This window comes from Thamnophis sirtalis, unplaced genomic scaffold, assembly GCF_051295495.1.
Source record: "Thamnophis sirtalis isolate CommonGarterSnake01/CBP01778 unplaced genomic scaffold, rThaSir2_p1.2 scaffold_2, whole genome shotgun sequence".
Classification (NCBI taxonomy): Eukaryota; Metazoa; Chordata; class Lepidosauria; order Squamata; family Natricidae; genus Thamnophis; species Thamnophis sirtalis.
Window position 1 is genome coordinate 90,393,429 of NW_028261382.1, and position 12,721 is coordinate 90,406,149.

At 38.6% G+C, this 12,721-nt stretch overlaps 1 protein-coding gene across 5 annotated transcripts in view; it reads right to left on the reverse strand.

Annotated features, from left to right (window-relative positions):
• Nucleotides 1-12,721, reverse strand: part of ARHGAP32 (Rho GTPase activating protein 32) — a 165,559-nt gene that overhangs the window by 48,799 nt on the left and 104,039 nt on the right. For 3 of the 5 annotated variants that reach the window (XM_087706354.1, XM_087706356.1, XM_087706352.1), the window contains 2 exons: nucleotides 8,816-8,866; nucleotides 6,208-6,276 (listed from right to left, as the gene is read on the reverse strand). The exons of the other annotated variants lie outside the window; for them this stretch is intronic. In XM_087706354.1, the coding sequence (XP_087562480.1) occupies nucleotides 6,208-6,276; nucleotides 8,816-8,866 (120 nt within the window). The remainder of the gene's footprint in view (nucleotides 1-6,207; nucleotides 6,277-8,815; nucleotides 8,867-12,721) is intronic. 5 annotated transcript variants of the gene reach the window in all.

Sequence of the window (12,721 nt, forward strand, 5' to 3'; positions counted from 1 at the left end):
AGCCTATGCACCAAAGACAAATTCCTTGTGTCCAATCACACTTGGCCAATAAAGAATTCTATTCTATTCTGTCCTAACAATAAATAAACAAAAATACAGGTCGGACTGAAATAAGGATCTGAATCCACTAGGTTCAATTGTTTGTGGTAACGTCTTCAGGCAAATCAGTGAGGAGCATGTTTAAACTTGCAGAATGAAAGTACCAACAGGAGGACTACAAATTTCATGAAAAACAAATTCGCCTCATTCATAAAAAAAGCATTATCTTAACACATAAGAATCGGGAAGAGGAAACCTTGGGTTCAAAACTCCGTTTAGTTGGGATACTCAGGATCAAAGTACAAGTGACATGCCATTCTGTTTCCTGCAAAGAAAGCTAAGTACTGTGACTGAAGAGAAGATCTCATGGACTATCCCCAACTGCTCGTCATTTATTCATTCAATTCTCCCTGCCACCCTGCTGTGAACTTCTCATTAGGGAAAATAATATGTCACGAATTGAAGGCAAATAAATATACATGTCCCGGGATAATGTTGGAAGATTGAATCTGGGTTGGTCACTGGACCAGAGATTTACTCTTCCGAGTTTCTGGACTTATCCCGGAGCCCATCTTCTACTGGAATATGTGCTTTAGGCTATTCTAGGGGTCAGCAACCTTAAACACTCAAAGAGCCACAAAGGTCCTAACCGAAAGCCCCCTGTTCAATTCTGGAGCTGATCGGAAGTCCATTTCCCCCACCATAGAGTCTCCTCCTAGGGCAGCGTCCTTTCTCCTCTACCAACCGGAAGTCTGGTTACCCCAATGATAGAGCCTTCTCCTAGTTTCCTTTTTCCTCTGCCGACTGGAAGTCAGGTTTCCCCACCATAGTCTCCTCCTAGCACGCTGTCCTTTTTCCTCTACCTGTCCTAACCAAAAGCCCTAATCCTAATCTATCAATTGTGGAGCTGGCCAGCGACAGGGAGCCGCAGCAGAGGGATGAAAGAGACACATGGCGGCTCCACAGCCGCAGGTTGCTGACCCCTGGGCTATTCTCTTAATGTCGTATTTATGTGGTGCCTTCCTATTGGCTGATTGGTGTGCTAAATCAGCACTCTAAATAACTGACAAGGGGTCCAAAATGGCTCATTTAAGCTTGGGAAATGGACCCCCTTGTCAGTTAACAGGACTGCTGATTTACCACTAGCTTGTCAAGTATTTAGGAGCCGAGGGCTTCACAGCACAAGGAAACAACGACCAATCGCCAGTCATCAACACAGCAATCAACCAATAGGAAGGCACCCCATAAATACAATTAACGGAAATAGCCCAAAGCACGTATTCCAGTAGAAAATGGGCTCCAGCATAAGTCCAAAAACTCGGAAGAGTAAACCTCTGGTCCCGGTAGCCGACCCAGATTCGATCTTGAAATAATCTTTCAAGATCTTAGAAGATTATCTTTCTTCAGACCAAGTGGGAGTCTTCTGCATTGAAAATAAAGGAGTGATAATACTGGATGTTTCACAACCTGCCAACACTTACCCTGTCAGTGAGAATCCCAAACATCCAGTTTACTCAAAGGAGGATTGGTATAGGCAGAAAAAGAGCATTGAAACAGCCCAAAGACAGGCTGGCATAAACTTGATAACTGCCCACCATGTTTAAAATTAATGAAAGGTGACTGCGTAAATTTCTCCTTAATATTTAATTATAACAAGGGGTAATAAAGCTTACACTTGGGGAAAACAAGTAGCATTATTTCTATTGACAAAGGAAAATGCAGAATATTTCTTATCTTAGGATTGCCCCCTCTCTTTGGTTATCTTCGGGGCGGAAAGGAAATCCCCATCTCCATTTAAATGTCATTTTTAAAAAGGTGACATTTCCCCTGGTTGTCAGCATACAGTGTTGTCAAATCAAATCAACGGTGGTGCAAACCTAATTCACGCATGCTTGACATTCACATCAACAAACATGAGAGGAAAACATGAGGTTTAGGAGACTGTTTTTTATCTATTGACAACTCATTTGTTAACCCGCTGTGCAAGATGCACCAAGTGCTGGAAGAATTCCGTGTCTCTTAGGACTTAAAATGCACTAAGAGTTTACAAAGGAATATAAACTGCAGCTAGGAAATGACCCTAATTGTGATTGTCATCGCCTACACAATCCCTCTTCTATCCTTTCTTCATAGCAAGCTGCTTTTAGCCATTGAAGGCACCTGAAGTGATAATGGGCTTGTCTGAGGCTGGTATATTCAGCCGTGCTTCCTCAGTTGTCATACCTAAAAGCAACTGCATAGAAAGGAGAATAAAATATAGCTTAAAGGAGCACACAAGGAGAGATGGAGAGATAGATAGATAGATAGATAGATAGATAGATAGATAGATAGATAGATAGATAGATAGATAGATAGATAGATAGAGGCACTCAGGCACTCAGAGGTCCCAGTTCAGTAAATAATGCAGGCTGATAATACTCATAGGCAGAAGATCATAATGACTATAATCCTGTGTATCTGGAGAAAGCTGGGGAAGCTGCACTCTGTTATGTGTGTGTGTGTGTGTGTGTGTGTGTGTGTGTGTGTGTGTGAGAGAGAGAGAGAGAGAGAGAGAGAGAGACAGAGACAGAGAGACAGAGAAAAAAAGAGAAAATGAGAAAGAGAAACAGAGAGAGACAGAGAAAGAAAGTGAGAGAGAGAAAATGAGAGGCAGAGAAAGAGAAACAGAGAGAAAACGAGAGACAAAGAAAGAAACAGAGAGATAGAGAGAGAGAAAGTGATAGAGAAAAAGAGAGGAAGAGAAAGAGAGACAGAGAGAAAGAAATAGATAAACAGAAAGAAAAACAGACAGAGAGAGACGGAGACAAAGAGACAGAGAAAGAAAGTGAGAGAGAAAGAGAAAGAGAGAGAGACAAAGAAAGACAGAGAGAATGCAATCTGTGAAATGTCTCTCCACCTCTCTGTCCCCCAAACGTTCGGTCTCTTTTTACGCTTCTCCACACTGAAGAAGTGGGGAACAAAGGAGGCATTAGAAGCAAATGGGGGGAAAGCTAATTTACCTACTTGTATGCCTCAACACCTTTATGCTTTTAATATTAAGAATTATAGTTCAGCAATGAAAGAGAAGATGACTCTTGTGGCATAGGGTCATGAAAAAAAGGAAGATATTCCAACCAGAGAACTCCACCAGAGAGAAACAGGGTTTTTTCCATTCCTCTGTAGCTGCTACACCCCATTAAATTCATGGAAGTCTATCTTCCCTCTTGGGGAAGGATCTCTCTGCCTGAGTATTTAGATTAAGGACAGAAAAAGAAATAGTTCTAAAATGCAAATGTCTTCAGTCTGAGTCAGCCTTAAAAATTACAGCTCACCATCTCTCCTTTTCCAGGTTTCAACCAAGTCTGAGAACAGTTGGGCGATGGTAGAATATTGTTTGTATTTGGCTAGAATATTACCGTATATATTGCCTTTAACGCCATTCCAAACTTTATCAAGCTGTAGCTACTATCCAAGAACTAATGAGTGAACGAAGGAATAACGTGCTACCAATTCAGGTTAAACCACAAATGTTCAGCAACAATTTCCGATAATGTATTATTTGCTACGTAACTTCAAAGTACCATTAAACTAATTAATTAGGAAACCAGTAGGTATGTGCAGAGAGATACAAGCAGCATACAACAACAATAGCAAATCTAATAATTGGAAGGGATCTTTCATCTAGTGCAGAAACCCTTGGCTTCCAAGGTAGTCAGTACCTTAAAAGCTTAAAAGAAAGATGTTTATGAGAAGGTAGATTTATGCTTAAAAAAAAGAATAAGCATAGTTTGATGTTGTTTCTAAAGAGAAGAATTTTACTACCGTAGTATCACACTATGTGTAAATCCTACAGTAGGGAGGGGGGTTGGAGAACTGTAGTCCCAAAGGTGCTTTTCAAGAGACCAGAAGGTCCAGTTGCCTCTCGAAAAAGCACCCCTGGGACAACGATGAATCCAGAGAAAAGCACTATCAGTGACATCAAGGAACTGATTGCCTATGCTGATACATTACATTCAATAGTATTTTAGACTGCTTTGTATGCCATGTTGAAAAGAATGAGAAGCTAGGCATTCCTGTGTCACACATATATGAGCGGAGGAATCTGGCTTGATGAAGGCACTTCATCCATCCCCATCCACTTTCACACAATACATGGAATGGAATGGAATGGGAGAGGAGAGGAGGGGAGGGGAGAGACAGAGTTGGAAGGGACCTTGGAGATCTGTGACCTCAGAGCTACATTCCATGGAATCATCTCCCAGGGCTGAAAGATGCAGAACAGTAAGACTTCCAAAGAAGTGCTCCTTCAGGGTAACTATCTAATTATGAGTCATTGCTGTTCTTGAGTAGCCTTGCATTTTGAGTGAATAATATGCACTTCATTTGTGTTGTATTGGAAGTCCGAAGCTTTCTATGTAGAACTTCCCATCTGTGATTGCCGTGACGCTGGACAAAAATGCCAATGCTATATATGTTCCTATGACCCGTTGTCCTGACTTTTGGATAGATCTCTTAAGATTGTGGTTTGTACTCAAAAGCTGCCTTCCTTTTTACTTTATGGACTGGACTCTGGTTACTATCTCTGGAAGGACTTTTGGACTGTTAGCTTCCACACTGACTGTCTTGGTGCTTCAACTTGCTTAGCTACCTAATTGAGACCTAACATTGCTTATTATTTCCAAAGTTAAAGGTTGTCAGTTGTGCCAACTCTAGAACACAGTGCTCATTTCCCATTTCTTGACTGAGAGAGTCAGTGTTGTCCAAAGACAATTTCCGTGGTCCTGTGGTCAGCATGGCTAGATTGTTATCTTCCCACTGAAGTGGTACCTATTTATCTACTCACATTTGCATGCTTTCAAACTGCTAGTATGCATACACATATAATTTAGACTTACAAGGTTATTCAACTCCACAATGACTCGTGAGTAGTAACAGTTTGGGGGAAGACATGACTCATTATTATTGTTGTTGTTGTTGTTGTTGTTGCTCCTCACTTAAATTCATTATAAGCCATCCACTCCCATAGACTCTGAGCTGCTAATTGTACTATTACCCTACTTTTTGTCACTCATTCCATATTCTTAGACTAACTGCTTCAATTCACAGAAATATAATTTACTATTGGCTTCCTGTGGGAAGGAGGAGGATTCATTTAGTGAACATTTAATGTTTAGCCTCTTTATAAAAGCCCTTGCTAGCCCTCTAACAAAGAAGCTAGATTTTAGAGTGGTTATGAATAGTTTGTTCATTGCAAGGAATTCGCTACTACCTTTCCTATTTCTAGTCAGAGGAATAGATCTTAGCTATGAGGACCAAAGCTGGCATAGTTTTCTACCTGTAGTTTTGCACATAAACATTAATTTGGGTTTTCTGACTTCCCGAGCCTCCTTCTTAGAAAAATATATGATGCCCCCTGTCTATAGACTCCCGGGCTCAATTAGTAACATCCAGCCTACATTCTCTAGGCTATGAGGACAAACAGTGTGACTCACAAAAGGCAACAACTGTTAAAATAACCATTTTAATGAAGGGACATTACCCAACATATACTAACCACATTGGCATATTCTATTTTATCCCAATAAATGTACCGCATCTGAGGCTCTTGCAGTGTAGCTATGACAACTCTAGCATAGCTGTTTCTAGTTATACCTTGACAGCTTTGTATATAATATGGCTGTTCAGCTTTTTAAAAATGTGATTTCAACATTTAGCCTTTGTTCTCTGTTTTTTTTTTCTACACCCTTCCCTCGTACTTAATTAGAAATAGCAGCAATGTACATGAAATGTGTATGAAAGCTCTAAAAATAGGAATTAGGTTAAATTTGGTAAAAACAACTGATGTTGACACAAATGGATGGATCCCAATTTGTAAGACATTGTAAGACATACATCCCAGACAAGAATTCGGGGGGGGGGGGGGACACCACTCTTAATTATAGTTACCTCATTGATTTCTTTGGCATTACATCCATCCATCAGCATAAATATTTGTACATACACATATAGCAATAAAGATTTTTTTAGAAGACAAGCCTGTGGGTATAATTGGAACTATAGTCTACTTTGTTACAAACAAATAGTTAAAACAAGCTCAAGTAATTGTTAGTTGGCATTATTACTACAACGTACAGAGTTAGACTATGGGTTAGTCCGTTTATAAACTGTATCAACTACAATCCATTCTACCTGAGCTCAGTTGGGATTGGTTCAGAGGCTTTGAAATAGATGCTGAACCATTACTATCCATCTCCAAATCTGGATGCAGTTGTGGAGGGTGGAATATGGAGCAAAATAGGATAAAAAAGTTATTATTTTTAACGATGGATATGAGCACCTTGATTTTCTTTTCTTTTTTTATAAAGTTTCATTAATGTTTGTACTATTACATTGAATTAGTGTTTAACAAAACATCATGTTTTGTTTGTTTTGTTTGCTTAACAATACAAATTGTAGCATTTGCAAATTATATTTAATTATCTAATTATAATTAATGAAATAAGTTATTATTTTCTTTACCCCTTTTTTCCAGCCAGTGATAAAATAAATTCCCATGTTTGGTGGTATTCTCTATCTACTTTCCATTTAAGAGATAATTAAGAAGATATTGGACTGTGCAGAAATGGACAGACTTACATTGAAGATTAAAACAAAAGGACCTTGATTTTCAAAGGCATTGAAATTCTCATTTCAAATGTCTGCTCGGTTACATTCTAAAAAGTGAAATATGAATCAAGCGTGGCCTCTGATTAGAATTTACACTCTTGTCCCTGAAAGCATGGCAATTCCAAGTTTGTCCAAACTATTCTTATTAACATCTGCTAAGATGTTGTTTAATGTGGAAAAATTCAATTAGAACTTAAAGAAACCAATAGATTGGTTTAAATGGGTCCATTTCTAGGGCTAAAAGGTATTGCATTATATTTTTACTGCAACCCTTACAGAGCATATTAACAGTTGGGGGCCAAAAGCGTCAGCAAAGGTAGTTCAGTTAATCAATCACATGTTGGGTGTCTGTGTACCACCTGCCAGGGCCTTTTAGAATAACCTACCGATTTCTCCGCTGCCATGGTTTTGTTTTATTAATAGTATGGTTTCCATGGTTTTGTTTTATTAATAGTATACTGAACCAAATTGACAGCATATGCTCAAAGTATGTGATGATGAAACTGACAGACTCATTGAACAAATATTGCTGCTGGGGATGTCTAGTATGGAACACACACGAAAAATATTTTTCGGGCCATATGCTCTGATATCAGAGAATGGCAAGCATTCTCAGACATTTATCTGTCTGATGAAGGAATCGGAAAGGAAGGAAAATGCAGCCGTGCGGTCCTCCACGTTGTGATGCCGAAGCAAGCCAGAAAGTCAGATACACTTTATATTTTTTTTCCTAATATCATATCATATCACAAGAAAGAACAGCAAGCTGCAATTTCCACTGTCTTTTTTCCCCAAATTAAATTTCTCTAAAGCATATCTCACACCCATGTATCCTGTTTCCCCGAAAATAAGACAGGGTCTTATTTTCTTTTGAACCTCGAAATAAGCGCTTGGCCTTATTTTCGGAGAGGTCTTATTATTTTTGAGGTGCAAGAGGTGGCGAGCGTGGTCACCTCATGGCTGCTGCTGTGTTGCAATATTTTGGGGGGAGGGCTTATTTCAGCGCATGCGTTCAAAAGCCCTATTGGGCTTATTATCCGGGGAGATCTTATTTTCAGGGAAACAGGGTAGTTTTTCTCCAAATGAAGTGAGAGAAAGAAGCTGCACCCTTTCCAGATACACTTTGGAGTCTGGATGGCAACATATTTTGTCATTCCTTGTTCTGTACCCTTTCCTGCTGCAATTTTGGAGTATAATATGTCTCTAATATAAATATAAATAGAACTATTGCCATGCTTTCTTTTTGTGATAGGTTGCTTTGTAGCACAAAGCTGATGTGCTAAAGACTCTCACAATGAAGACAAGTATTATAGGTTGTCATGAAAATTATTAATACTATATTAAGTTATGCTTAGGTAATTCCCATTCTCTGATTGCATGCAATTCAAAAATTTATTCTAGAAATTGATTGTAGAAAACACATGTCTGTGCACACCCAAAAAAAAAAAAACCCCTTATGTAATTGTATAGGAAAAGCAACATTTTTCCAAAGCATATACTTTTAGGATTATGCAATATTTTTACTCTGTGATATGATTTTACAGTATAATGCTACTTGTATAAAATAAATAGTTGGCAATTTTAGTTACTCCCAAATTTTTAGTTACTCCTAAAAATTAGTCTCAAGCTCATTTTTCTCCTTATTTATCTTCTATTGCAGATTTCATTTTAATGCATATTGTGAAAGAAAGAAATGTACAAGGAAATCACAGTGAAAAGTCACTGCACATTCCTCAGATACTGAGTACATTAATATACAACAGTATACCAGAATTCTGATTTTTTTCAGGATTAAACAACAAACGCAAATATCCTGCTAGATCATTTTCACATCATCTCAGACAGCATTTTTCCATGGTCTGTTTGTTGTGATATTCTCGAAGAAAAAAAAAGGTAAGAATAAATCCTGATGTCTGGTTTTGTATTGTTCAGAAAGGATAATGGCATAGTTTGTGGTTTACAAACGATGACCCCCAAAAAACCCCACCCTTAAGACAGAACTTGTCCTTGAGGGCTCAAATGGGAGCTAACAAACATTCTGGTTTACCGTTGCATGTGAATGCAATTACAAATTCAGCTGAGAATAAGAAAAATCATGGCATGAGCAGAAAAAGAATAAATGAAAACGTACAAGGGGGGAAGTAGCTCCAGGATGCTGGACGGGCTCCAGGGGCAGGGGAGACTGGGAAAGTACAATTTAAAAGAAAATACATTATTAATGGGAACATCCACCTGGAAAAAAATAAAACATTTTCATTTCAAAAGACTAGCCAAGCCTACCCCGTTTCTTTTAACACTGTGCAAAGGGTTAAATAGGAATCTAATTCTGCATGGGCTGAGGACTTCCAAAATTGTTTGCACACGCCCCAAACCTCTTCTGAAAAATCAATGGAAGGTTGTGTTATTCAGCAGTACTTTGTAATTAGGGTGCATTTACTGTCAAAACACTTTAAATGATTCAGCTAGAGAATGCAACTGGCTAACCACTGGCCATCAGTGCAAAGAGACCCAGAAGATCTTTTTTGTAACTGTGGAAATAACTATGTACCAGCACCATTTCCCACACTAAAGAAAACCTGAGTGGGGCATTGCTTTTGAAAGCAGCCCTCTCTCCCTAGCAATCCCCAATTTGCAAAAATTGTAAAAAAAAAAAATTAAAAAAAATCTAACCAGAAAAAACAGCTGCATTTTGAATGACAATACAATGTCTCTTCTATATATGTACACTTTCCAAGCAGGACCGCCTCCTGCCAATTACCTCCCAAAGACCGATTCGATCGCACAGACTAGGCCTTCTCCAGATTCCATCTGCCAGCCAATGTCGGCTGGCGACCCCCCGGGGGAGAGCCTTCTCTGTTGCAGCTCCGGCCCTCTGGAACGAGCTCCCCGTGGAGATCCCGACCCTTACTACCCTCCCGGCCTTCCATAAAGCCACTAAGTCTTGGCTGCTCCGGCAGGCTGGGGGCTATTGAAGTATCCAGCCCCACTGTAACTATGAATGTTGTTGAATTTTAATTTGTTGTATTGTCTTATTTATCCCCTTTCCCTTTTTATTGTAAGCCGCCCGGAGTCCTTCAGGAGTGGGCGGCATACAAAACTAATAAACTAAACTAAACTAAACTAAACTATCCCGACATAACCTCTGGGCTGGCTGCAGAACGATGCTATAAAAATAGCTAAATAATTTCACAGAGGTTTATTTAGTACCAAACACCAACCAACCTATAAGCTGGTAAGCGCTCAATGGATTAATTAGGAGCTCAAAAGACAAAGGATCTCTTTGAGAGCCTATTGTGTTATTAATCTGAAATATGCTTTCCTTCTCCTTCCGGACAATTTTAAATCTGCTTGCAAAGGAAGGTAGTTTATGACCCCTGGCTTTCAGAAACTGTTACTGAACTGTTCGCTTATCACCATCTTTCAAGTTCCAATGAAAGTCAATTAGATCAACACAGACTTTCCTCGTGGGCCAGTTCAACCACTTGGCTCAAAGGGATTGTTTGAATTATTTCATGTATCTTATCTCTGCTTATATGCAACTTGTCATGGTTGTGGACAACATGCAGGAATAATTGGAACCCACCAATCCAATGATTTCAAAATGTCTGCCAAGTCTTCCTGTCCTGTATAGGTTGCCTAGGTAACCTTGATTTCTATTGTATATGCTATAATGGGGTATGATTAACTAGAACACTTTTTAAAAAGATACTGGAAACAAAAGCCACGTGAAGACTATCAGATTCATGAGCTATTGTACTTTATCCCACAAAATAGGATTATATTTATCCAGGGGCTGCCAGGATGAACTCCGTTTGCATAATAGTATTAACAATGTTTTCAATTTCTAGCAAAGGCACAAATGTTAAGAGATTTTTAACAGCAAGTGTTTCCTAGATAAGCAACTTCAATCCACCTCTTCTATTTCGTTAAAGTGCTATTTCTAGAATCTCAAACGTTAATAAAAGCACTTCCTAGGCAACATCAGAAAAGGGCATGTAAAAATGAAATGAACAGCATGAGGTTAAGTTAAGAAACAAAACATTGACATGAAGCTGATGGCATCTTTGAAAGACCTGCAGTGATATGACAACTAATCCAAATGATATGGATGGCAACCAAAAGAAAAGGAATCGGAAGAGAACAATAAAAAAAATGAAGATACCGGTTTGCATGATTTTATAAAGTAGAGAGAGCTGAAACTTCTGTTCCATCTTTCTCTTTCATAGCACTCTTCAACAGACTGATGTCATTCAGATTCATAGAACTAAGAACGGAATTATGTACCACAAAGGAACAAGCAACATCCATGTTTCCATTTTCTCTTAGAAATTACAAGCTAATCAACATGACAAAGAATACACATAGCATTTCCCAAAACGGAGACATTTAATCCTACACTCCTGATTTTAAATATTTGGGGGGATGATGAGAACACTGCATTTTCCTTCACAGAAGTGTTATGCCAATTGTTAAAAAAAATATTACTATTCCTTATCCTTAAGAGCCGAGGTGGCGCAGTGGTTAGAGTGCAGTACTGCAGGCCACTTCAGCTGACTGCTATCTGCAGTTCAGCGGTTCAAATCTCACCGGCTCAAGGTTGACTCAGCCTTCCATCCTTCCGCGGTGGGTAAAATGAGGACCCAGACTGTGGGGGCGATATGCTGACTCTGTAAACCGCTTAGAGAGGGCTGAAAGCCCTATGAAGCGGTATATAAGTCTAACTGCTATTGCTATTAACCCCAAATTGCAACAGACTGATCTAGAAGGTTTTTCAAATCAATTTGGAATTAGGCAATAAGTTTCAGAGAGAAAGTAAGCTATGGATTTCATCTAAGTCTGCTCTTATCCCAAGCATCTCAAATTGGACAATCCTTTAAAATCAGAACGAACAAGTTCTGCAACCCCAAAACATTTGAGAACTTGTTTTAAGTAACCACAGAGTGAAGCGAGCATTGAAGGGAATACAGCATATTTGTTGCTTTGCCTATTGAGAGAACCCATTTCGATATGCTGACTCTCCTTTTCCATCAATATAATTCTGCCTTTGGGTATATGATGAAACAAGATTCATGTTCAGGTCTGTTTAATCTTATAATGTGCTTTGCAACCCTTTATCCCAGTGGTATCTGAATGTCTTAAAACCAAAAATCCTCCTGATCCTTCTGAGAAAACATGAGCAACTAAAAAGGGATGACAACAGTACCACCTGAATTGACCTCAAGCACAATATAATTAGTTATTAATCTAAATTGTAAAGAAGAGTCACAATTCATATGTTCCTGAATATTTTTCCCTAACCTAAAGCTTCAAAAAAAAATCATCCCCAATTTAAGCAAATTTTATTTATTAATCACATTTTGGAAATGCCTAACTTCCTCATAGACTGGGATCATAAAAGATGCACATAATGTTTGTTCTTTCCTTATTCCACAACTCATTCCATACTCTACTACACAAAGAAAAAACACTCCTGGGTCAAAACAACTTCTGAAATACAAGTTCATCAAACATTTGATTTGACTCTATGCTTTGTAAACGACACTTAACGCCCAAACTGGAAGTTACATTCGGTAATTATTGCTTGTATGCTCTTCATTATTAGCATGGGTGTTTGTGTTTAATTGTTGATTGTGCTGTGGTTTTGTTGCTACACTTTGTCTATTTTTAGAAAACAGCCTGAAAACATGTGGGTGTTTTATTTTATTTTATTTATTTTTGGCAGGGGTTTTTTATTTTATTTTGGAAGGCAGAGTATAAATTCATAAAAATAAGCAATGGTTTTTAGTTCAACAAAATAATAATCTCCTAAGCAGATAGATAGAAGGAAATGAGAGGGAAATAGGCACAGCAATGAATCAGTTCTGAGTCGGAAATGCAGGGAGTAAGTTCAATGAAAGAAAAAGCAAATTATCTTTTGCATCTGTCTTACTTGGCAATAAATTAACTTCCTCTACAGAGTAATTCTGAAAAGCACATGGGTTTATGATGACCACCAAGCAATGATTTGTGACAATGGTTACCAAAAATATCTTTTCCC